The 26898-nt window shown below is 41.7% G+C and overlaps 1 protein-coding gene across 1 annotated transcript in view; it reads left to right on the plus strand.

Moving 5' to 3' along the window:
• The first annotated feature begins 8103 nt into the window (after window positions 1–8103).
• The window catches only part of celsr3 (cadherin, EGF LAG seven-pass G-type receptor 3), a 137855-nt gene continuing 119060 nt past the window's right edge, over window positions 8104–26898 (plus strand). Inside the window, exon 1 of the mRNA XM_028014690.1 lies at window positions 8104–13666. Coding sequence (XP_027870491.1) covers window positions 8191–13666 — 5476 coding nt within the window. The 5' untranslated portion in view covers window positions 8104–8190. The remainder of the gene's footprint in view (window positions 13667–26898) is intronic.

Here is a 26898-nt window from a genome sequence, read left to right on the forward strand (position 1 = left end):
AGCTGTTTCCACGCAGCATTTATTTTCAGTTTTAATACTCCGTTCATATTAGCATGCGGATAGATATTAATAAGCTGCAGAGCGGATGGCAGCAGAGTGGATCAGAGCTCTGATTCAGCTGTTCTGACCCATATTGCCTCAACTAAATTAGGAATACATTTTTTCATATGAATGATGTCTGCACATTTCTGATTTCGCTGCAAGCTGCTGGCTTTTAGAAGCTGCTCTCAGGCTCCTGATGCTACCCAGAAAAAGTCAGAGGGTTCAGTTTTTTGTCTTCAGTCTGTTAGTTACAGCAAGACCACACAGCAGGGAGTACACTGTGGTCCTTAATGAAGCAAGTCTTCCTACTTTTAGGAGAAATTCTTCCAGCAAGTCATTTCATCCTATTAACAGGCAGGTAGGAGAGCTTGGTTCTGTTTTCCTGGATAATTGCCTCTTGAGGAGTGAAATGCTCTCTCTCTCTCTGGCATGTGTTCATTTAAAGCTAAAATGAACAGCAGTGGTGGAAGTTATTTCTCAACTACCTGCAGATTAATTCAGACTTTAAGCTGCAGAGTCGGTCGATGGAAAAAAAAAAATAAAAATTGAGCAGCATCAAAACTGAAAAAAGCAAACACGTTTTCTCCACTTATGGGAACAAGACTGAAGAAATTGCCAAAAGACAACTACAGTGTCTTTTCAGCTCAAAAACGTTCATCGGCATTCTGCGTCCGTATGCTGCAGATTTACGAAACGACACAGCAATGTCAATTGAAAAGCAACATTTTACAGAGTGAAGAACTCATGGAGTGAAATTGATTATTTTTCCTTGAAAGGGTTGGCAATCTTCTCAGTATTTCTTATTATGAAAGTTCTGCAGTAAAACAGAAGAAACCTCCATGTCAGTTCTCTAACGAAAGGCTTGTAACATTTGTTTGGTTCTGCGCTGTAGTTAGTTAGACATGAAGGTTCATTCTACAAATGGAGGTTAATAGCTTTGGATTGGATGATTATATGGCTTAATGTAATTACTTAAACTTGAATGCGGCTGGTTGCTGCCAGTTGTCAGGGAGCCGGATGCAATAAAAACACTTGTTTGGACATTTGCGTTTTACATACAATCTGATTTTCAACTTTTATTATTACCCTCTTCTTTGTATATAACCGCACTACAGTTTCTGTCTTTCCGGCTAAAGTCTCTAGATTAAATGTTTTGGGAAAGTATTCACACTTTGTTAAACTTTTTTGTGTTTCATCAGATTACAACCAGAGACATCCGTAAATCTGTTCTTTATGGAAGAAAGCCAAAAGACGTCCTGCAGTGTGTTGCTAAGCAGGGACAGGGAGTTAATATGAATGGAGTTGAATACAAGGCAATGCTAGAAAGAACAGCAAAAACAGTTGTGAGCTGCAATTCCTGAAGAATGTGGCTCAACAAAAATAATGACATTAGTCATTTCATATATATTTCTGAAAAAAAAAATTAAAGTCAAGTGTCATTTGCTTACCAATTTTCAATCATCTACTATTTTTTGTTAGTCTCACACAAAAAATCCCATAGAGAACAAACAGTTAAAAAGATCAAATATGAAGGGGTGTCAATACTTTTCCCACATTATCACACTATGCTTTTTGTCTTAAAAGTTGATCCTTTCTTATCTCACACAGACAGAATTTGTTTCCATACACAAGCGGATCAGGCTGTTACATTCAGGACCACAGACAGCTCCCTGACATGGAGAGGAAACAAAAATGTTCACTTATTTTCTGTCTTTAAACATGTCCTGTTGTCATTCACTGTAAGGCTGTAAAACTTCAGCTATAATAGACGATGTGATCAGAAATAAGCTTCTGCTACATCTGGGGGAAAAAAAAAATATGTCAAGTTACTTTTCATGTCTTTCAGCTGCTCAACTTTCCTTCCCTTCCCGCCCTTCGCAGTCTCTTCCCATCATGCTCCGTCTCTCTCTCCCTCTGATGTCAGAGCCCCACAGGGTGCCGTAGTAACTGTCTGTCAGTCAGTTTCGTTTAGCGTTTATAGTCCATCCAGCCTCTCTGATCCATAATAAATAGCTCTAAGTGGCACGGCACACTCCTTGCTGCCTCTAAACACCCCGTCTATTAGACTCCCTGCTCGGCTTAATTAATCTGACTAGATGCTCGGAATTAAAATAAAGGTGGACACGAAACAGCAGCATCCCCGATGTATAATCCTATTAGCCTACAGATTAGTAACTTTTCAACAGATCAACTCTAAAGTTTATTTACTGAGGCATGTTGAATCCGTTTGTTTACTTAATTAGAGCTGCACAGAATCGGGGATCAGGCACGGTTGGTTTATGTTGGTATTCATGTGTACTGACATGCACGGCCATTCATAATTTTTTTTTTTTTTTTTAAGGATGCATTGATGACTCTTCAAGGTTGTGTCGTCTGTCAAATAGAACAAATCTACTAATGTTTGAATAGCCTACTACTTAAGTTCTCCCTGGAAATTTTTTATCACTTTTAAACTGTTAATTCAGATTTTGTGTCCTTTTGTTTACAATACAAAGGTTGGAATTTCCTAATCTGCTCTGATTGTAGGATTATTATTATTATTATTATTATTATTATTTTTCAGTTTACCGTGATGTTTGCTTTGACAACAACAAGACTTGGAAACACGGTAGGCTTCGTCGGTGCACAGCGTGGGTCGGTTTACATCTCAGCACGTTTCCAAAATGGACCCAGAGCCCGCGCACGTTTTCACGTCCCGGTGTTATTAGACTTCCTGTTCGCTGTAATTAACTGCCTCTCTTCCACAGCAGAAGAAGCAAAATTATTTCACGGCAGAAAATTTCCCCCCGGTGGATTCTCTGCGGTCTCGATTATATGCTCCCTGATGGAGCGGCGGGACTTTTAATACCTCAAAGGCCTTCAAGGGCAAACAAGGATTAGACTAGTTTTCCTATTCTCTAATGTGGAGAGAGACTTTTAATATGAAATGTGTAATCCCGTCCATCCTCATGTTTAATAATGCCTATTTTTTTTTTGTCTAATGAATGCTGTGTGACAGACCTGTAACTCCACTCTGAAGTAATATACTGCTGCAATACTTGTTCTGTAAGGACTATAATGATCAAATATGCCATTAATATTCTCAGTAAATTTATATATAATTGGGTTATTGATGTGAAATTCACTCTCATTGTCGCTAACAACAAAAGTGCTCCAAACATACAAAGAAATTAGAACAATTATCTCATAATTCAAGTCATGTGTAACAAATTGGATTGGCAAAGGGATGACATTATGAAAAAGGCATAGAAAGCTCTGCATCATATTATGGATTCTTTAGTGAATTAAGCTGACCAGGTTTGTCATCTGCTATATTTTTACCAAACGCTAAACTTTACCAGGATTTGGCTTTGAAATACTGTACATTTTCAGGGATGAAAATCTTAAGATGAAAAGAGGAGGATATTTCAGCAACAGACGGGTCGATCACCTGACTTTAATCCATTTGGAAATCAACGGAAAAAAAAAAAAATCACTCGCAACACAAATAGTAACAATGGGGTTTAATTACTGGTATTGTGCTACAATAGAGCAGATCAGATCTCAAAAAGCCTGAATGTGTTCAATTCCTCTAGATACACTGTTACAATTATAATTCCTGTGTGTGTTTGAAGGTATAATAAAGGTAATAAAGACCCCTCTATTATATTGTCACATTACATTCTCAAACTTCTTTGTGTTTCATTTGGGGTTTTATGCAATAGCAACTCAGAGTAGAGCACAGATGTCAATTTGAAGGGAAAATATACATTAAAAAATATTTTTTAAAAACCTTGAAAAGTGCAGTATGTATTTGTTTTTAGTCTTTAAGGAGTCCATGAGTTCAGTTTATTAATTTGTTGTAGTTTCACATATGCCAAACATTTTTTTAAGCATATTTTGCATAACGTGCAGTGAAAGAGTGGACTGAACATGTGTGAAAGAGCAGCTGATTCTGTATGTTTGTCTTTATGATGTCGGCTCTTAACTCAGGTCCCAATCATGTGACCTCTGACAGTACATAGTTGCAGTGAATTTTGATTTAGGTTTATCAGAGTAAAACAGGGATAAATCAAAGGCACATAACACTTTTCAGATTTTTATTTGTCAAAAAAATGTGAGAACCTTGAGTGATTCTCTATCCTACTTTGTGTTGGTCTATCACATAAAGTCCTAAGAAAATACACTGAAGTTTATAGTGTGCCAAAATGTGTGACCCAGATGTGTGATCAGGCAGTGCCTTTACTTCATGATGCTGATTAAATGCGAAGCTGTGACAGCCACTTCAGCAGCCACCTGCCTCGTTAAAGCCTGGATTTCTGTGACCTCTGACCTCTGGATGACCGGCCTCAAACCGAAGACTTCCTCTATATTTCCGGTACAGCTATCATTGTACTGAAGCTGTCGTTGCTGAAGGGCTAAACCGCCCCGCAGCCATCATCCCGCTTCTCACGCTGACAAGTTACAACTTGTCTAGACGTCCTCGTGCTCTCCTGACACGGACCCATCCCAAATCCTGTTAACATCCGCGGCTCGCGCCACAATAACCTACATTCTGCTGCAGTCGCTCCCGCTGGCCGAGGCGGGTTTGTGAGGAGGCGCCGGGATAAAGGAAAATTAGAAAAAGAAAAAAAGCTGTAAATCCTGGTGACAGAGCGTGAGCATGAAGGGAGGCTGCGGACACCCGGAAAGGGGAGATGAAGCTTTTTTTTTCTTTTGTGTTTCTAAATCTGTGTTGGGGAAAGGAGGGTGTGTGTGATTTGGATCACCATATTGACGTGGCAGCGTTCCAAGCGTTCAAGCCAGGAAGGAAAAACACAGGAGGCAGGGATCTAGCCTGACTGGGACACACACACACACACACACACACATAGACATGTTAACACAATGTGACACAAGTATTGGATATTTTATTCAGCAAAGAATGAAATTGTTGATTTTGCTTAAAGCAGCAATTTGGACTTATGAGAGTAAATCAAAGGGTCAAATATTCAATGTATATTTAGATTTTATTCTTATTGAGTAAACTTTATTGAATTGAATTCAGTTTATTACAATACAACTTTTACAATGATTACTAAGCTGTTACTAATATGTTAACTTAAAAATTTTTTTTTTTTAATTTGATGCCATTGTACCACACCCTTCTTATCAAACATCACTTTCTTAGGACTAGAAAGACACCCTACCCATTTAGTATAAACACAGAAAAGTAGGGTCAATACAAAGAATGGGACCAAGAGATTAAAAAGGTTTAGCTCTAGGGTAACATTTTAATTCTTTTTTTCTTTCTTTCTTTTCAAATCTTTGTTTGGCTCTGCCAGCTTATTCTGTTTTACTAACTCGGCAAAGAAACACTCTGGTCCATATCTGCTGGAACCAGATAAACTACCTGAAAGAAAAAAAAATTGTTATAATCATTTCATTCACATGAAAACTGATAAACTTGCAGTTTACGCCAATGTGTTCTTGCATACCGACATTTGAAAATATCAAATAAGGGTTGGAAAGAGCCAAAGGTTGAGTTTTGAGATGATTTAAACCGACCTAAGCATTAACTTGGTTGGCACAGAAGGACATAGTGGTGATCTATCAGCTCCACTTCCAGCAAAATACATTGAAGCTGTTATGTGGCAAAATGTAAAAAATGGCAAAATGTGGCAAACATCTGTAATCTATCATCACCCGTTTGATGTAAACTTACTTTTATCATTTAACAGCTTATTCCAGTAGATATTTTAAAAGTGTCAACAAAGTTTACCCAGATCACTTCAGCTTATTATTTTTGAACAGACTCATTTTTGCAGTTAATGCAATAATGTGAACACTTGATCTATTGTTTGTGTAAATCTTGGTGACTTTAACACGCTCACAGTCCGAGACCGCTTCCCTTCGTTATTGTGTCTCTGCGAGGACATTTATTACTCGAAGATACAGCCTAAACAAGGAGCACAGCGTGGACGGACGCGTGCCCGTGCAGACGCGCGGTCACGCAGCTCTCTGTCTGTTCCTCTGGGCTTCTCGTCTCAGCCTTGTGTATCTCCTCCCATCAGCCGTGATGGGGGGGAAAAAAACTGATATTGAATTTGAGCCGTCATTAGAAACTGTGTACCACCCAGACAGCATTATAAATTGGTACTGAATGGGAAGCTTGTGAGTCAATGTTGGAGGAAATTTGAAGCTTAAAAATTTGCATAATGCGATTTTTTTTTTCCAGCCCCCAAAACTAAGTATCAGGAAATTGATCTGCCCATTTAGCCGTGTGCAAATTAGTGTTAAACTGGGATGATCGCGCGGATGTGCCTGTAATTATTCGCATCACTAATCCCATATGTTACGTTTTGGGGAGATCCAAAATTACCTAAATATTTTAAATAAATAAGAAAATCAATTATCGTGTTTCATTAATTAATTAAAATGGGAAGTAAATCCGGCTTATTGGGCATAGCTGCGTATTTACATTCAAAAAATGTTTTTATCCACAAAAAATATCTATTTCACTGTTTCACAAAAAAAAAAATTCAACTTGAGTCATAATTGTCGGTGGGCGGGGCTAATACTGCCAAACGCTTGAAGGTGGACGGAAACATGAAGTGATCTAAAACTTTGGCCCAGGTTGACTCTGCTGACTTTGCACTTGATAAAACAAACAGCAGATGACCTGTTTCTCCGTATCACAACTAATGTGAAAACATCACGTAGATTCTTCACCTCTCCATCTTGAAAGGGATTTGCTTTTCAATATTTCCAAGGCTGTGGTAATCCCTACTGACTGTACCAGCTTTTCTATACCACTTTCTTCTTCCACCCAAACTTCTGGGACACTGTTGATGCCCCTTTTCCACTTAATAAATAAAATCATCTTTTGGGAATTTTTTGCCTTCTTGTTGTTTCCTTATAATGTATTATGCTTTTTGGAAGATGTGATTGATAACCTAAAACATGTGCAATAAAAAAAAAAAAAACAGAAGATAATTATAATGGACGAGGTGCTTTTTCCACCGCACTGAATGAATTTCACATTTTTAAATTCAATTACTGAAATTATATATATATATATATATATATATATATATATATATATATATATATATATATATATATATATATATGGTGTTTTATTTATTACACGAGGCATCTTCGGATGCCCAACCTTTCATAAAATATATAAGTTGCAGCTGAAATTCGAGTAACCCATGTCTGCGTGTAAGGGAGATGTAGTAATGGGCATAACAAGCAGATTACGTCACTTTTACATGATTTAATCTGATACAACCGGAGCTGACCTCACAGTGAGGGTGCGCAAAGCAAGAAAATCTGAAAAATCTGAAACGGCAACCTCAGTCTTTCTTTAGCTTATATGCATTTATTTAAGTTTCAGAGGATTCCCTTCCATCACATCATAAGTTTGTGCTGTTGTTGACAGTGCCCGGCCTGCGGGCACTGTCTGTAGGGATGGTCACGCTTCATGTAAGGAGATGACGGTGTGATACGGACTGCTTCTCCCTCCTTTTCCAGCTGCGGGGATGGCGACGCCGCGGGTGCTGTGTAACAGCCCTTCTTACCGGAGCCGCGCATTTAAAGAGAAAAAGGAGCGAGGGAGAGGCGGTGGAGATGCAAGCAAAAGGGGGAGGGGAGGAGAGATGGAGGAGAGCGTGATTGCGTGTGTGCGTGTGTGTGTGTGTGCGTATGGATGGATGCTACACATTCATACTGCCTCTCTCTCTTTCTCTCTCTCTCTCTCAATCTCTCTCTCTCAATCTCTCTCGCTCTCTCTCTCTCACACACACACACACGCTGAGAGACAGTGTGTGAGCCAGCCCGCCAGTCAGTGTGAGTGTGTGAGCCATGTTGGATGTGAATGAACAAGAGGAGAGATGCTGCCGCCGCCGCGCCGATCCTAGCGCTCACGCCTCCAGCTCCACGGAGCACAGCGGGTAGATGCCAACTCTCCAGGCCGGCAGAGAGACGGGGGAGCCTGGAGGAAGGTGTCGGGCGGTGCAGGCGGTCCTGGAAGTGGCCACCTAGCCGGAGCGGAACGAGGGTGGAGAGAAGTAAGGTGGAGACGTGGAGAAGTGGAAGCGCGCACTCTGGAGAGAAAGATAGAGGATAGTCTGAAGTGGAGAAGGGAGAAAGGAGGGGAGGGATACGGAGAAAGGAAGAGACTAAATGGCTGCACCTATAACGGGCTTCACCCCGCTCCTGCTCTCGTCTCTGGCGCTCCACCTGCTTCTCCTCGGTCCTTTGTTAGCCCTCACCCCGGGGACGGTGAACACAGGAGGGGCTCCCAGCAGAAGGACCCCTGCCCTCAGCTACCGAGTCGCCGGTGAAGTAAACCACCAGCAGCAGCAGCAGCAGCAGCATCGGTGTGAGGAAGCAGGCGGATTACCGAGGGGCAGCTGGGATCTCCGCTGGAGCAGGTGGACTGTAGTGCGGATACAGAGAGAGGAATGCACCGGAGCGCAGCGCGCAGGAGGGAACCTGGGAGGAGATCAACTGGATGGGGCACGGAAAGAGAGACTGAGAGGATTACAACGCCCTCGGGCTCATTTCCTACCACCTTTTACTCTTCGCCTCCCCAGCACCAGGAGCATCTCTACCTCTGATGGCTTCGGCGCTGCAGAGGGTGTGGAGAAAGGCGAGATGGGGAGAAAGGGCGTTGTTTCACCTCCCGCTTCACCTGTCTTTACCTCTTTGCCGGCTCAAAACGGCAAGAAAAGGGCAGTACAAAGGACTAAAACGTGCGCGCAACGGTGGTGGGCGCCGAGGCCACACCTCGTCCAACGTGGTGCTGACAGAGCCTTTGTGCACGCCTCCGGACCGCGCAGCTCACCCGGAAGTTGCGAGAGGAGAGGGGGAAAGGTGTGCAGAGGGGCTCCTGAGGTGAAGAGAGTCTCAGCACCACGGCGTGTCCGCTGTCTAATCCCTAACAAGCAACACATCCTTTCAGCCAACAAGCCTTCACTTGGCTCCTTTACAGCCGCTCCCTCCTGGTGCAATCATCCTATTTATGGATGCAGTTTACCTCATACTGATGCTTCAGATGACATCTTCAGATGTTACACAGTTTGTACCATTTCAGACTGTGTCAGAGCAACAAAACTGGACTCCATCTGTCAGTTTCCAACTTTTAATCTCTGCAACAATGGCTGCATTTATAAAACCAATCAGCAACCAGTTTACAGGGAAAGCAGCAGCAAGATGGTTTGGGATGCCAATGGGAACTCAGCTAGTGTGGGGAGGAGGGCTGGTGATTGTTCTTACTTAAGGAGGTACAATGTTATCAATCTAAACAGGAGCAGAGAGAGGGGTGATGATGGAATGGTGGCGTGGTCCATGACAAGAGGAGGGGCTTTTTTAGATGGTTCTCTTTTTTGTTGTGGGTTTGCAAAACCCAAGCCTGCCAGAATTACAAGTGAAGGGAGGGGTGACGATACAGATGGAAATGATCTCAGAGGAGGAAGAGGGGTTGACCACGTCAACAAACACGTTAACTTGTCTAATTACCCGGATAATGATTTAGTTTTTCCGTCTCCGACACTGGGGAAATTAGTGGCTGCATCCAGGCAGCAGAGCAGTCAAACCCTGGGAGGAAGGAGGGAGGTTACCGGTGGCTGCTTTAGCTGTTTGGGCCAAAGAGAAATGGGGGTGGCTCTCTCTATGACCCCCATGGGAGGCATGGCTCAGATGAATCTCCTCATCCAATTTGCACTCAGCAGCATTGCAGAGATGCGAGGCAGACAGGTTTTACCCAACAAAAGAGCCATTAAGCCACTCGTTCAGACAGATGTAGATCATTTTTCAGTGAGAGTTAAACAAGCTGAAAAGCTCCACATGTGTGCTCTAAGAGTGAAGGAAACTTCAGAGGCTGAGTCTACCGGTGACTCAGGCCTTTTCTTGCCTGCTAAGTTTCCCGTTACATCTCCTTGTGCTGTGTCTGCCACATCTTACTCTGCTGCTGAAGATAATCCCTTTCTCCCTATGCAGCCTAATCACCCAGTAGTAAAGAGCATCTTGTTTTTCTCGCAGGTTAATGTGACAACTCAGCAGGATGAAACCATGCTTCACTCATCCTCTGCAGAGGAGGTAGTTTCAGCACCAAAAGAAGCTCTGCATGTACTTTTGTGGAGCAAATTCAACACTAACAGCAATAACAACAACGAAAAGAAAGAAAATAATGAGAGTAATGGTCAGGAATCTGATATTGGAAAATCCTCGTGGCATAGCGAGATGCAACAAGGGGATCTTGGGTGCGCTGAAAGTATTTCCAACGACTGCTCAGCAATTGAGCGAGGTGAAAGCACACATATGCAATTAAAATCCGGTGATCAAGAGCCATTAGAGCCCGAAGGTGTCAGACAGTCAGATAGGCAGCAGATGGGGACTGGAGAAGAAAGAAAGAAGAGTGCTGAAAGGGAGGGAGAGAGCTTGGAGGGGTCCGCTGCTGTTGCTGATGCTGTTTGGGGAGGAAAATTACAGGTGGGGGAGGGCAAGACGAGGCTGATGGGAGGCAAGGAACCACGTGCAGAAGAGAAAGACGAGGTGTGGGAGAAGGAAAGGGTAAAGGGAGTAACAAAGACTGGCCGGGAAGAAAGTGAAGCAAAGGGAGGGTTAGGTCGGTATAGGGGCAGCAGCACCTCAACCATCACACAGTTTGATCGCAATAGAGGGAAGAGAGAAACCCAAGCAGATGAAAGCCACCAGGGAGCTGAGGGGGATGAGGTCGAGTGGGAGAAAAGACACACTTCAAGGGGAGAGAGGAGCCTGGAACGCCTGATAATAGTGGCAGATGATGATAGCTCTCAGGGAGAAAAGGCAAGGAGGATTTTGATGCCATGGTCTCGTTCCAGACGTGCAGCCAATAGACACCCTCATTTCTCACTGTATAACTACCAAGTCCAGGTGGCAGAGAACCAGCCACCAAGCACCTCTGTCATTATAATGTCAGCCACAGACCCTGATGGAGGTGATGCAGGCCGGGTGAGCTACACAATGGCCCCACTGGTGAATAGTCGATCATCTGACTATTTTCACATCCATCCAGACACAGGCCTCATCACTAGCACTCAGATTCTGGACAGAGAACACATGGATCTGCATTACTTCCGGGTCACAGCGACAGATTACGGATCCCCTCGGCTCTCTGGGACCACAATGTTAACCATTACTGTTTCAGACCGTAACGATCATTCACCTATATTTGAACAGTCAGAGTACAGAGAGACAATTAGGGAGAATGTGGAAGAAGGTTATCCAATTTTACAGTTGAGAGCAACAGATTCAGACTCTCCGTCCAATGCCAATATCCGTTACCGTTTTATCGGTGATTCTGCTGCAATAGCACGAGCTGCTTTCGAGATTGACCCACGTTCAGGACTAATTACAACCAGAGGATCTGTGGACAGGGAAACAAATGAACATTACACTCTTCAGGTGGAGGCCAGTGACCAGGGGAAGGATCCAGGTCCACGCTCTGCCACTGTCAAAGTTTATATAACCGTTCTGGATGAAAATGACAATGTACCACAGTTCAGCGAAAAGCGCTACGTGGTGGCAGTGAAGGAGGATGTTCGACCTCACTCTGAGATCCTACGTGTGAGCGCTACAGACAGGGACAAGGACAGCAATGCTGCTGTTCACTATAATATCATCAGTGGTAATAGTCGTGGACAGTTTTCCATTGATAGTGTAACAGGTGAAATTCAGGTGGTGGCACCACTGGACTATGAATCTGAGCGGGAATATACACTTCGTGTTCGTGCTCAGGACAATGGCCGGCCACCTCTCTCCAACAATACTGGAATTGTGAGTGTGCAAGTGACCGATGTCAATGATAACCCTCCTATCTTTGTATCCACACCATTCCAAGCATCTGTACTTGAGAGTGCCCCAGTTGGTAGTTCAATCCTCCACATCCAGGCTATAGATACAGATTCAGCTGATAATGCTCGGCTGGAGTACAGGCTGACTGGGACTGGCTCAGACACACCCTTTGTCATCAACTCCGCAACGGGCTGGGTCACTGTCAGCTCGATTCTCGACAGGGAGTCTGTGGAACACTATTTCTTTGGTGTGGAGGCCAGAGATTATGGCATGCCACCTCTCTCTGCTACAGCGAGTGTCACAATTACAGTCATGGATGTTAATGACAATCGCCCCGAGTTCCTCCAAAAGGAGTATTATTCCCGCCTGAATGAGGATGCAGCCGTTGGCACCAGTGTAGTGACTGTCACGGCTGTGGATAGAGATGTAAACAGTGCAGTGACTTATCAGATCACAGGCGGAAACACCAGAAACCGTTTTGCTATCAGCACAGCAGGAGGAGCGGGGCTTCTTTCCTTAGCTCTACCACTGGACTATAAACAGGAGCGTCGTTATGTTCTAACTGTCACTGCCTCAGATCGAACACTCCATGACACTTGCCAGGTGCACATAAACATTACTGATGCCAACACGCACCGACCTGTTTTCCAGAGTGCCCATTACTCTGTCAGCGTGAACGAGGACAGGCCACCAGGAAGTACAGTGGTTGTGATTAGCGCTACAGATGACGATGTAGGAGAAAATGCTCGGATCACGTACTTTCTTGAAGACAACATTCCCCAGTTCCGTATTGATCCGGCAACAGGAGCGATCACACTCCAGGCAGAGCTTGACTATGAGGACCAAATGACCTACACTTTAGCTATCACAGCAAAAGACAATGGCATACCACAGAAATCTGACACAACATATGTTGAGGTGAACGTGAATGACGTGAATGACAATGCACCTCAGTTCCTCAGTCCCAGATATCAGGGGACAGTGAGTGAAGATGCTCCCCCCTTCACTAGTGTCCTGCAGGTCTCCGCCACTGACCGTGACGCACACGCCAATGGCCGGGTTCAGTACACTTTTCAAAATGGTGAGGATGGAGATGGAGATTTTACCATTGAACCCACTTCTGGCATTGTACGTACTGTTCGCCGTTTGGATCGGGAGAGTGTGCCATTTTACGAGCTCACAGCCTATGCTGTGGATCGTGGGGTGCCCCCTCAAAGAACACCTGTCCACATCCAGGTGACAGTTCTTGATGTAAATGACAACGCTCCTGTCTTCCCTGCTGACGATTTTGAGGTATTGGTTAAGGAAAATAGCGCTGTGGGGTCTGTGGTAGCCCAGATTACTGCCACTGACCCTGATGAAGGTGCTAATGCTCAGATCATGTACCAAATTGTTGAGGGCAATATCCCTGAGATCTTTCAGATGGACATCTTTTCAGGAGAGCTCACCTCACTCATTGATCTTGACTATGAGGCTCGCAATGAATACGTTATTGTAGTCCAGGCCACATCAGCACCTCTAGTGAGCCGGGCTACCATCAGAATCCGTTTGGTGGACCAGAACGACAATCGGCCAACCCTGCAAGACTTTCAAATCATTTTCAACAACTTTGTTTCCAATCGGTCCAACAGTTTCCCCAGTGGGGTGATTGGCAGGGTACCAGCCCATGACCCTGATGTGTCTGACAGGCTGTACTACACCATCGACAGAGGCAATGAGCTTCACCTTCTGCTCCTGAATCACACCAGCGGAGAGATTCGACTGAGCCGAAAACTGGATAACAACAGGCCCCTGGTTGCTCCCATGCTGATCACTGTCACAGGTAAGAGACCGTGAAGGGAATATGTGTGGCAAATGTGGACTGGAGAGCGTGTGTGTATGTGTGTGTTAAGCTCATTTAGATGCCCCTACAGCTTTATTTGGCAAGGAAAATAGTGTGAAGATAAGAACTTCAGCTCTACAAGGTTGGGAGTAAAAGATAAATGCTAAAGCTGGAGAATAAGAGGGTTGCTTTTTGAGTTTCTCTTGAAGAAAATGCTTTTATTAAAAGCATGAGCTGGCATTTCTAAAGGCCTCTTGAATAATAAACCAACCGAAAAAATATTGCAACTCCATCCACAATTCAGATATCCATCCATCCATCCATTTTCTGTTCACCCTTGTCCCTAATGGGGTCGGGAGGGTTGCTGGTGCCTATCTCCAGCTACGTTCCAGGCGAGAGGCGGGGTACACCCCGGACAGGTCGCCAGTCTGTCGCAGGGCAACACAGAGACATACAGGACAAACAACCATGCACACACACACTCACACCTAGGGAGAATTTAGAGAAACCAATTGACCTGACAGTCATGTTTTTGGACTGTGGGAGGAAGCCGGAGTACCCGGAGAGAACCCACGCATGCACAGGGAGAACATGCAAACTCCATGCAGAAAGACCCCGGCCGGGAATCGAACCCAGGACCTTCTTGCTGCAAGGCAACAGTGCTACCAACTGCGCCACTGTGCAGCCCACAATTCAGATAGTAAAATAAATTTATTTTATCTACTTTTGTATTTTATATATTCTTTTTGGAATAGAATAATCTCACACTGAAGCAATTTTAAGAAATTAAATCCTTAATTCAGTAAGAAATTAAAGTCCAATCTTTAATAAATATTGGTTTTATCCAAAATACATCAAAAAGTGGCCGGAGTGTCTCAAATCTTTTGGTTTATATTACTTTAATGTTCTTTGTTTTACAGGTTTTCTGTAAAAACAGTAAAACATTTAGATTGATTTTGTTTTAATCTTCCAAAATCTGGAATTGCTTACTATAAAATAGCTACCTCACTAAACTTGCAGAAGTACACAGACACTACAGTACATAAACATTTAAAACAACTGAAACTGTGGCAAACAGTAAAGGCAATAATTGCCATTCTGAGGTTACCAATAGTAATAGTTTATTTTAAACATTTTTTTTTACGAGTGTTAAAATTGTTTTTGTTCTGACCAGAGTAGCTTTTGTGTTGTGTTTGCAGATTTTCTAACAGTAACTCTAGATGGAATATAGAGAGTGAAGAAGGTATTGTTTTAGCTAGAATTGCATAAAATCATGCAAATTAATAAAGACTGATGGTCATTCTATCTGCAAACACAATTAATTGATTAGATCTGAGAAAAGTGTGGCCCAAATTGCCTTAACTATTTCATTTGAATAAAGAAACTGTGAAAGCTAAAATAGTAGCATAAAATGATACAGTTCTACCTGTCAGAGTAAAGTGCTTTTATTGATATCTATAATATGATAGATATCAATGCTTGGATCACGTACTTTATGATATCTATATCTATTTACAGATATCTATAATTGACTATCACTGCATTTAGTATTGTAAGCTGTTTGCTGCTTGCATGATACAGTTCAGAAAACGTTGTGAGGGCAACAACCTTTTTGACTTCCCTTACTTGTAAATCAGTCATATCAGAGAACGAATAGAATTTATGTTTCAAGCTGCTTAAATGTACCACCACCACACAGGACTTTGTTTTATTCAAATATGTTTTCTTTAATGTGCTTTTAAAGAAGCTTTCCTTTGCACTTATTGGGTTTAGCTCTAAGGCTTCACAGATCCTCTGCTGTCAGCGATCAAAGCCTTGGAGACCAAATAAGCTCCAGAAAATTAAAAGGAGAGCAACGTTCATGCTTTGAGGATGTGATTGTTTTTCTGTTTGCGTTCTGCTCGGCGGAGGAGAGGTTGCTTGGGATTGTGTGTGACCTGCTATCCCACTAACACAGTTTTTTTTTTAATCTTAAAAAACAGCTTCATTTGCTTAGATGTCAGTTGATTAATATTTACTTTGGTGTCATTTTCCACGACTAAACGAGGAGAATGCTGTGTGAGAGGATGAGAAAGTGATGGGAAGCATAATGAAAGTGAATGAGAGAGAATGAATTATGAGTTTTTTGGGATCATTACATGGGAGTGAGTGACGGTGAGCGAGCTTGAGCGAGAAAGTAGATGGTTTTAGTAGATAAGTGAGTGTGTAAATAGGTTTAGTAGAAGAGTTACTTCACTAATCATCCAAGTAGCAGAGTGAGAGTGAGAAAGGAAGATAGACTGACTTTGTGAAAGCATATGAGTTTATACATAAATTATAATGATTATGAAGCAGAGCGGTGGTTAGCTCTAAAATGTGTAATAAGCCTTAAAATGAATTCATCCTTTTTAGGACCAGCAAATCTCACACTGAATATAAAACAAAACAGAACTTCATTTGTGTTAATCGATTTCAGTCAGAAAAAAAAAGTCAGTATTAAGATTTTTTTTTAAATCCCTTGTGGAACAATAGTTTATACATCCCAGTTTGGCAATTGAACAGCACTCAGCCTGCTGCTGTTGTTTCAGAAGGACTTCATAAGGATTTTACTGGATTTCTATTTAAAATTTCCTGGCACTTCAAACCAGAGGACAAAATGTCAACAAACATGGAGTTTTAAAATCCACTTCAAAAATTAAACTGACGAAGAAGAGGATGGCAAAGCACTTCTATCATATAAATATGAGGAGAAATGAAAAGCAATTCTTGCAATTAGACGATGTTGGTTTTATCTTTGTCTCTGTAGTTGACTCAGCTGATAGTCAGGGTCACTGACTATCTACTGTTGTCAGAAAGGGACAGTTAAGGGAAAAAAACCCTTTTAAACAGTTTCTAATTTCACTCTAAAAGGATTTCTGGGCACAAAATAAGGTATTACTCAGGGCAACAGAGGTCCTTCCTTAACAAATACATGTTTCCAAAAAGATCTCATCTATGCAAAACGTATAGTTTTAGTAGAGTTTAACAAACATTTTCCTAGCATTGGTACACGGAGCGTCTACTGCTGCTCCTCCGTGGTAGGCCTTACCATCTTGCTCTCTGAGCTTTTGGTAAGATAGAGATGGGTCTCGATCAAGATGCTTTAGTACATCTCCATCATTTACCTTTACTTTAATTTGTCAACCTTTGCTTCCATTTGCCTCTTCCGGTTTGCGTTCAGGTCAGATGAGCCACATGTTGATCCATTTCCATTTTCAGTCTGTTCCTCCTCCTCTGTGAAGCAATTACACCCTCCCTCGCCCTTTCCTATTCCTCCTCTCCTTCTCCGCTGCTCCAGGATGTGACAGTTATGAGATTATAATGAAACAACAGTCAGCCAGAGTCACAGTCAGAGCAAAGCTGTCACTTTCATTGTTTGCTGTGTATTATCTGTGTCGCCATGTCGGCTCCCAGCTCACGACTCACTTCCTCTTGCCTCATTGCATTTGTAGAGCTAAGTTTTTCTGTTTTAACTTTTCTATTAGTCCCTTTTTCCTGTCTTTTTTATTTTTACATGTGTGTTTTTTTCATGTGCCTTGTCTTTCGGCATTGTGCTCCCTACGTTTTGTCTTATTTTCTTTCCACCGGGGATTCTTTGTACACTGGAGCACAGGAGAAGGGCCCCTGGCTGTAGCTTACTTTTGTGAACAACACTGCAAGAGAATGATGGCTTGATTTCCAAATGCAGAAATGTGAAAATGGAACATGTTTTGAGCAATTTTGATATTTCAAGAGCGGAAAAGGAAAATGTACTTGAAGCAAAGTTAGTGATCACTGCACACGTGAGTTTTTGTAAAGCATGTTCCTGTCAGATTTCGCCCGTTCCACTGAATAACACATTTTGGACCTAATAGAACAGTGAGAGTCGTGATAAAAAAATAAAAAATATATATTTTGTGGAAAACCAGAGGTGCTTTATCCTCTTCATCATTCGTTCTTGTTTAATATCCATGCTTAACCAGTTCATTGTTCTGTCTGTGATAAATTCCCTGCACAGAATCAAGATAGACCAGCATTTTACTCTTGATTTAGTACAGTTCTTCTGTTTTTTTCCCTACAAAATGCCACAGAGTTGTGTGTTTTATCTTTATCAATTTGCATGGCTTGTTTTAAAATGACTTTATATTTCTTTACATTTTCAAACTTGTAATTTAAATGTAAAATTGGATAAGATGCTGAAAAGTTATCATTTTTTTGTGTCCATGCAAAGCATCACCATTCTAGTGTCTGCTGAATGCCATCAAAGATTTGTTCTTCAGTGGAACAAGGTTTCATCTTCCTTTTTTAATCAAACTTCTAATTCATCTGTTTTAACTATAATCTCAAATTAAATGGCTATTTCTCTAATCATAGTATTAATTAGATTAGCAGCTACTTTATAACACACTCCTGCTGTTTGACAGACATCAGTTATTTCAGTTTTTTAAACTCACACAGGCTTAATCCATGTCTTCTGGTTCGTGTAATAAGATTTGAAATGTTGGAAAATTTGTAAAATGTAGAGAATTGCATCACTGCAATTTTGTGGGCATTAGTAAGGGCAACAAAAAAACTCACCTATTTTCTCTTTCTCTCTGAGTTTTTGCCTGTTTAATCCCTCTCTCCTCTGATTATCCCCCTCTCCCTCAGCCTCTGCCTGTAATCCTCTCATACAGTAACTCTCGCTGGCTGTTTCTTTAAACTACATATTTTTCAGAAATATGTAGAAATATGTAGTTATGCTCCTTTCATTCTATCTCCTCACAACATTTCTCTGCTTCTTTTTCTTTTACTTCATTGTTTACAGTACTTCCTCCCTGTGAGTGTCTGCGTTGTGTACTGTGTAGGGTTGCATATTCCGTGTTATTTGCAGACATGGGCATGCTTTATTTATTTGTGTTTCTGAGCAGTGTTTTCCTGTACCAGATAGATTTGTTTTTTCTGTGTGTGTGTATAGGTTTTTGTGCATCACTTGCGTTTGTGTATTCTCAGGTGGCTCTGGATCGCACTTGAGGGTGCATTCATATCTTCTCTATGAATAATATCTGCACACGCCAGAGTGCTGGGACTGCTTTCCTCCCATTTTTGCCCTTCATGCTTTTCTGAAGTGCTTCCCTTTACTCTTTCCTCCCTCTGTTTCTCTCTTTGCCCGTGTTGTCTGTCCACTTTCTTTCTCTAAATCTCTTCTTTGTTCTCTTTGTGACCGTTGGTGTCTGACTATTGATTCTGAGGGGATTCCTGTATTTGTCGTGCAAAGAGCCGCTGTTTATGCCCACAAAAACACATACATGAAGCTGGCTTTAGGGTTGAGGCCATAATGAGATCACTTGGCATCCCAAACAGCAGCTGCTCAAGGTGTCCTTGAGCAAAGTAACCCTCACCAGCTCCAGTGGCCAGCAGCAAGAGTCTGTGGCTGGTTGTACTGGCAAACCCCCAGTAGTGGCTGTAGTTAGCCATCTGAATGTAGAGCAGAGCTTTGCTGGGAGAAGAAACTTGTGCCTAAGTAGATGTCTCTGGGTGAAGGAAGGTTAAGGCAAAGTCGGTGTGGCGTAAACATGTCTGGGAGACGTTTTCAGTCAGCATTTGTCTGAGAAGACATTTAGACAAGAGACAAACGTCAGTGTCTGCCCAGACACATTTTCTTCTTCAGTTTGACAGTCAAGTTGCTCAATTAAATGCTTAAAATAAGTATGTGCAGCAATTTGTCTGGTTTAATTTTCATGGGAGTGATGCGTTTGAGGGCCAGATGGAGAGGAAAAAAAACCCCCAACAAACAGGTTGATTCTCTGGAGCTTTACTCCGACTTTTAACACATTTATGTTAAGCAGTCAGGGTTTTCCAATACTTTTGGTAACACAAAGTGAAGGCGAAGAGGAATAGGAATGTCTTAAGAAACACCTTAAACCAGCAGCTAAAAAAGTATTCACCCTCCGTGAACTTTTCCACTCTTTGCCACATTACATTTACAAATCTCATTGAATTTTATTTGATTGACTAACATGAAGTGAGTGTAAAGTGGAAGAATAAAATAGAAATTATGCCCTTTATTGTCCCACATAAGAATAAAACTCCATTCGTCTGCAACCTCCCTGCTTTGTAGCTGAGAGGATGTGTTCAGGTGGCTGTCTAATGTTGGTTTACCACAATAGAACGTATGTAGCGCAAAACATTCAATTTTGGTTTCATCTGATGGGAATACCTTCTGCAACAGCATTGCTCCTTTGGACACATTTTGGTAAAAATCAGATTTGTGGAGTTCGCTGTCAGCAGATCTTCCTACCTGAGCTGCAGATCTCTACAGCCAGTAAAATACTCAGCAGTGCCTGCTTGTGACGTGACAAAATGATAAATGAAATGAAATCAAAGTGCAAGAGGTGCGAATACTTGTACTTGTAATATTTGCTCTGATGAATTTCATTATGTTTACATCCCTGTCATTCTCAATCGTCTTAACAAGCTTATAAAATAATGCATGCTGAAGTTTGCTGCTGGCAAGTTTTATGTAACATACACGGGCAAATTAATATTGCATCCGTTTCCATGCTGGGAATTAGCAAAAAACAGATGATGTAATCCCTTCAAAGCCGTTAATGGTGTTTGTGCCTGCAAAAAAAAAATAATGGCTTGAGTTATAAGCTATTTTCTGTAATGATTACAAGTTAATACATACATTTTAGTGATTTGGTTAGACTCACTTGATGCTAAAATAAATATAAATGTAATTGTGAAACAGCTATGAGCTAAGAAATACAGTACAGACCAAAAGTTTGGATACACTTTCACACCTTCTCATTGAATTCAATGAGAAAGTGTGTCCAAACTTTTGGTCTGTACTGTACATGTAATTTTAGATGTGCCCAGATTCGCCTGTTATTGTCTGTCATCACATATAAATATCTGACATATAAAACACGTACCAGTGCACAGAGCCATATGCTTCCGTTTTCTTCGCATTACTTCCATCAAAGCCTTCATACTCCTGATGTTCTGACGCTGTATTTTTGTACTTTTTTTTGTTTTTTGACATTGACTTCTCTGTCCAAATTTGCAACACAAAGTTGCCTGAGCTTGAAGGCGCGTGTCGAAGAGTTGGCATTCTGTGAACCATCCGGCTCTTACTGGAAAAACGGATTATGCAACTATTTTTCTACACCAGCTCAAGTTTAAAGGGGCTTTTTTTTTTTCTCCTGCTATTTGCCAGGTATTCCAAGAGCTCAGATGGTGAGCACATTATGTAGTATTTTCAAGCCTGGATACAGATCAGTGCACAGGAAATTCACTTACAATACATATAGGTCAACGCTCTGAAGTTAACCACTGTCTTCTGGGTGAGCACGCTGACGGTTCTTGTCTAATGTGGGTCAGCTGAGAGAGGTCAGGTCCCGAGTGAATATGCTTTTATTCTTGATTAAGTCCATCTGAGAAGGCATTGGGTTTTTGCTTTTTTTCTCTTTTAAAACAAGGAGAGATTAAAGTTGTGGTGGCTCCCGAGGCAGAGCAGGTTGTTCTCTCATCAATATGTTACAAGTTTGATCTCCAACTTCTCCAATCCACATGTCAAAATGCCTTCGGCGAGAACATTGAGTCCACCGGCCTCTGATGGATCAGTGAGGAAAAGGAACGTTGTACATAGGATAAAATGCTCAGCTGGATGGATGAAGCTTTCAATGTAAAGAGCTTTGAGTGGCCAATAGCACTATAACCTCCAATACATCGCTCTCCTTTTTGCCTCCTGCATTTGCTGCTATGGATAAGAACCATAATTCCTTTTCTCCTGGCCATCCAAGACTTTTAATGATCTATTATATTTCAGTGTTCTGGTGCAACAGTGGTGTCACTTAAAAACAGAATGGATAGAGAAGACAAGACTTTGAGTCTTCTCGTGTTTGGATGAAAACACTTTAATGTTTTGACTCACAGGAAGGTTCTTCGTCCTCCGAAGTAATAGCAGTAGAGATTTTACTAGAAAAGTTCAGAATTGTGAGCTCTTCACTGTCATCTCAAACAGAAACCAAACTAAACATCTGAGGCATAAACACTTAAAATGCTGAGCAACAATCTTCTAGTCATGGTCACAAAATCACAAACTAGAACATGGACACGTATCATGACTTCGACTATAAAGTTGAAATAAAATTTCAACTTTATCCTCTGATGGAATAGATAAAAAAAAAGTATTCCAATAAAACCTGCACTATTTCTGCACTCATTTGTAGGCATCCTTGTGTACGAGGCCATCTAGTCTTTGTGCAACTATGACACAAAGACTAGATATCTTTGTGTCATGAAAAAACCTGCGACACAGGCGAGTTTTCACATTGACCTAAATTTGCAGCTTTATTTTTGAAAAATATCTTTATATCTTTTAAGCTTGTTGCTTTTATTGCATTTCCCCAACAGCAGACGCACACCTCCGCTTCAGAATGTTTTAGAAACGTGTGGGACCGTTTCTGACACAGAATATAAGATTAGCCTATAGCAGCGCTAATCTAATTTCATGCTATGTCGTTTAACCAGCTGCAGGCCAAAGATGCCGTTGTTTTGGGTCATGTATGTTACCCCGTCACATGTGTAATTGCTTGACATTACACTGGCACTGAAAGTAAAGTGGGCGGTCTGTCTAGTCGACAAATATGCTGAAAAGCGTCTGCTTCCCCAACTTGTCGGATTTTCCCCCTACGTTGTCATCAGGAGGCTTTACTCATTATCTTCAGGGAGCTGCCCTGCACACAAGAAAAAGAGGTCTCCTTGAGGAGCGTCTTTCATTCCAAAGTGATTTGACTGACAGAATAATTCCTGGGAAGTTGAGATAAATGCAGCAGCTTTATACTGCAGGGGGCATGCTGTGGCGGCGAGTTCACGCTTTGGTACGGAGGAACGTTCTGACACGAATAGTTTCCATACAGTTCAAGCGTAACAAATTCACGCTCCCCGCTGAGAGCTTTGCAGAGAGGCTGGGGAAGCTCTGCTGCTGAAAGCTGCTCCTCACACCTTTTAGGTCCAATTCACATGAAAAAGCGTCCACGCATAACAGGAAAATTACTACCTTTTTTGTTTTGTTGATTCTGGAAACATACTTAAATCATTAGAGAAAAGGAGTAGGGTTTTATAACGATGAAGTGAACTCAAATGTTTCACATAAATCATCACCATATAGTCGAGGAGGCAAAACTGTTTCTGTGCTCCGCTACTTTATCTTGACATTTATCTCCCGTTTGTTTCTCATTAGCAGCTTTCCGAACATATGGTCGGGTGAGTTTTTAAAAATACCACAGAAGATTGAGTTTAGATAAGGAAAGTGTCTAAAAATGAAAATAGATGCTTACAGTTACAGGTTTTTAGAGAGCAAAGAGTAAATTGTGGAGTGGAGAAAAGTAATCCAAGAGTCTATTAGCAACAATTGTGTCTGTCCACATTTAAGATGAGTCCATATCAGTGAGTGCAGAAATCATCAAGCGACTGAAACGATGTAGCACTGTCACAAAACTGGCACTGTTATTAATGAAAAACTATCACTTTAGCCTTATAATTTTAGTATTCTGTTGTATAAAAGCAAGACTGCAGCAGTGGGAAAGAAAACACTCACGCCCCCTGTGTTTACCGCTTCAGTGTCATTGAAGATTTTGTTTCCCTTTTCTGTGTTTTCTTGTAAGGCTAAAAATTAACTTTTGTTCCATTATTAATTATAATTGTAAAGTTTTGAAAAGTTTGCTCCCCTTCATTCTGACGATACCAAAGAAAAAAACAAATGCAACCGAATGTTTTCAGAAAGTCTCTAGTCAGTAAACACAGTCTGTGTGTAGTAAAACTCAGTGTTTACAGCTGTTCTGTGACGGCAAAAGAGAGTTTTTGAGAACATACAAAAACCGTGTTGGACACATAAAACATGTTGAATAAGATGTTCAGGTGAGATGAGATCAAAATTAAATGTCACGGCTTACACTGAAAACACCATATGTGGCCGAAAGCCAAAACTGTAATTCATCCTCATTTCCCATGGTGAAGCATGGTGGTGGCAGCATCATTCTTTGGGTCTGCTTTTGTTCAGCAGGAAAGAGAAATCCAGCAATAAACTTGTTAACAAATAAACAACCATAGCTGCAATCTAATGACTTAGATTTTCAAGTTTAACAATGGCCTAGTCAAAGGCTAAGCCTAAATCCAGTTAAAAATTAGTTGCAAGACTTGAAAACTGAGGTTAATAGATAGATTCTGATTAATCCAGCTGCAGTTGACCAATTTTGCAAAGAGGACTGGGCAAATATTTCTGTTTTTATATACACAGCTGATAGTGGCGTACTGCAAGAGAGTTGGAACTGCAATTAAAATTAAAACGAAAACATTTGCTAGGCACTGAATATTTAACACGATAAATAAAAGTAATGGAAACTTGTATTCCACTTACAAAGTTGTTGTTGAAGCTGCACATCTGAGAGAATGGCATGCAGACAGAGGCAGGTGCAGGTATGAGGAGGACGGCTGCAGCTGCTGCACACGCTCAGTGGAGAGGTCACTGCAGGTCACTGCAGAACAATAAACATCAGGATTTGTCTGAACTTGAGAAGATTCAGTGACTTTTGAGTGTAACTCATTGGACAGTTGACCCATAATTTAGTTTAGACTTAAAATGAATTATAAGCCATAAATTAGGCTGCTGTTGTTTGTAGCTTTTCTGATTTTCATTTTCATAAGAATGCATAAAATTAAACTCCGTAGAGCCCACGAGTGGAAAGACTTTGGCAATCAAACAGAATTCGTGAACAAACAGAAATCCACTGCCAGGCCAATGCCTGGGTGTTGTTGTAATGATGCATAATGCACTTTTCATTCTTGTGTTATTCTACAGGCTTTAATATATGGTCTCTCTCTCTATCTCTTCAGACTTGCCTTAACTGAAGTGTTTCTTTATTTTGACTCTTCACACTTTCACACTGTCTTTAGGAGGGAAGTCATTTTTTTCCCCCTTCAGGGCGTGTGCGCTTCAAGCAGCCGTCTCTGAGCTCCATTAACAGCCGCGTTCAGAAGTGGCTGCATTTGTTCAGCAGCAGCAGCAGCCATTTATTTGACAGAGCCGAGGGCAGCTGGGAACGCCGCCGGATTCGTTACACAGAGTTTTGAAAATACTCCCCTGCGCCGCCTTTTGTTGGGACTTCTCGGGAAAACCAAACAAAAGCACAAGTGACAACACAGTGTGAAATGGGATTTAAAACCATGTGATTGTGAGTGCACAGCCTGTGAAGTAACGGGTCGAGGGCGCTCAGATAGAGTCTGGAACGTTTGAGGGTAAACCAGCGCAGCTTTTGTTCACTGTAAATCCGATTGTACTCTTTTTATTTATTTATTTATTTAATTCCTGGGTTCTGCATGCAAGCTGCACTATCTTCCCGTTTGGTTTATTTCCTTTTAATCTGCCCTCATTATCGTTTTAGGAGCGCAAACCGTTCCAGTCAGACCCTTTGCTTCAGCAGTGTTAATGTCATGAGTGAAGCATTGCTGAAGCATGGAGGGTTTTGAACTTCTAACCCTGGCAGTGTGAGTCTTCACCATGACTGATAAAGAACAAATGGATTAACGACACTGTAGGCACTACAGTTCCTTTACATCGTTTGAGTCCAGAGATCAAGTGTACAACATGACCTCAAAAAAGGTTTTTTGACTTACGGTTTGAAAATAAGGGATATTTAAAATCTGTCACGGTTGCATTTTGTAGCCAAATAGTCACATTTTGGTCTCCTCTAATGAGAGCATGTTCTTCTTTGCTGTGTGGCTGGTGGAAAAGTGCAAACTGGAATTTGTTTTGCTTTTTTTGAACACTGATTTTCTTCTTGCCATTCCTCCGTAAAGACCAGATTTGTGAGACGAACGACTAAAGCAGACGGTCTTGTTAACAGATTCTCCCACCTGAGTTGTGGCTCTCAGCAGCTGCTCCAGAGTTGGCCGGTTTTCTGCATTGCCACAGTTTTCTAAAGTTTGATGGTTTGAACAGCGCTTTCAGAGCTTTTCAAGGCCTGGAAGGATGTTTTGTAAAGTAACCATGCATGCTGTAATCTACTCCATGAATTTATCTCTCACCAGTCTGCTGTGTTCCTTGTTCTCAGATGTTCTCTAAGAAATCTTCTGACGCCTTCACAGAACATCAACACACATAGATGAAATTACATCTTGTTACTAATTATGTGATATTTGAAGGCAAATGTTTGCACTACGTTTTATCTAGAGCTGCCAGGGAGCTGAATGCAAATGTTCGCCACACGTTTCTGATTTCTGTTAGTAGGTTAAATATGAAAATCCTTTGTCATTTTGCTTCCGCTTCACAGTAATGTCCTTCTTCTTTTTGGTCGACAGAACAAAATGTGAAAAAGTTCATATTTTTAACCCTCCTATAAGGTCACGTACCTTTAAGTTGTCTTCAAACTGGAAAATATTTTATTTAAATATTGAAAGCCTTTTGAAATCACAAGTCAGCTAACTGGCATATCTGAATTTGTCCCTCTTCCTGCCGTAGGGGAAAATGCCAGGGCTCTTGTTAATGACCCCTCGCTCTGGCGTATGTTGACCATTTTTTAAAGTATTTCTGAGGCTGTTTCCTGCCTTTCTGCTGAACGCTTCTTAATATACTATTTCCGTTCAGATTTCCTGGCAGCAGGCTCAGGATGTTCTGACATTCAAGAAGCTTTGAGTGTGTTATTAGTCAGGCTACCTGGCGCAGAGAGATAGCACTGAACTCCCTCAACCCTTTGAAACGCTGGGACCGCTCTCCCCACAAAGCGTCTCAGGGAGCCCAAGCGCCGATCGGAGGTCAGCCTCACTTTCATGGCTCGCGCATCGGCTGAACCTCTGCGTTGGTTCTAAATCAGTGTGGTTATTCTTAGAGTTTCTATGCATGCCAACCCCCCGACTCTCCTCCTCCTTTGAAGTGCGGACACATGCAGGGGAAAACGCCAGAAGGAAACCCATAGGAACAGTAAAAGCTTCCAAAAGTGTCTCAAAGTTGTTAATGGCGAAAAGCTTTGTTTTCCCCTCGGTGCAAAAGATGTCAGAGTAACCTTCCATTTGTTCGGTTTTCAATTTGGGGGTTATTAATGTTTCATTGTTTTTATGCACACTGAAGTGAGTAGGTATGGAGGCTGTCGGATGCATTAGTTATGACTTTCTGGCTTCAGGGGAGGATTACCTCTCCTCACCTCTCACCTAAAGCAATCCACATTTCATACAGTCTTTATATTACTCTGAAG

The sequence above is a fragment of the Xiphophorus couchianus genome, chromosome 1 (genome assembly GCF_001444195.1).
Source record: "Xiphophorus couchianus chromosome 1, X_couchianus-1.0, whole genome shotgun sequence".
Classification (NCBI taxonomy): domain Eukaryota; kingdom Metazoa; phylum Chordata; class Actinopteri; order Cyprinodontiformes; family Poeciliidae; genus Xiphophorus; species Xiphophorus couchianus.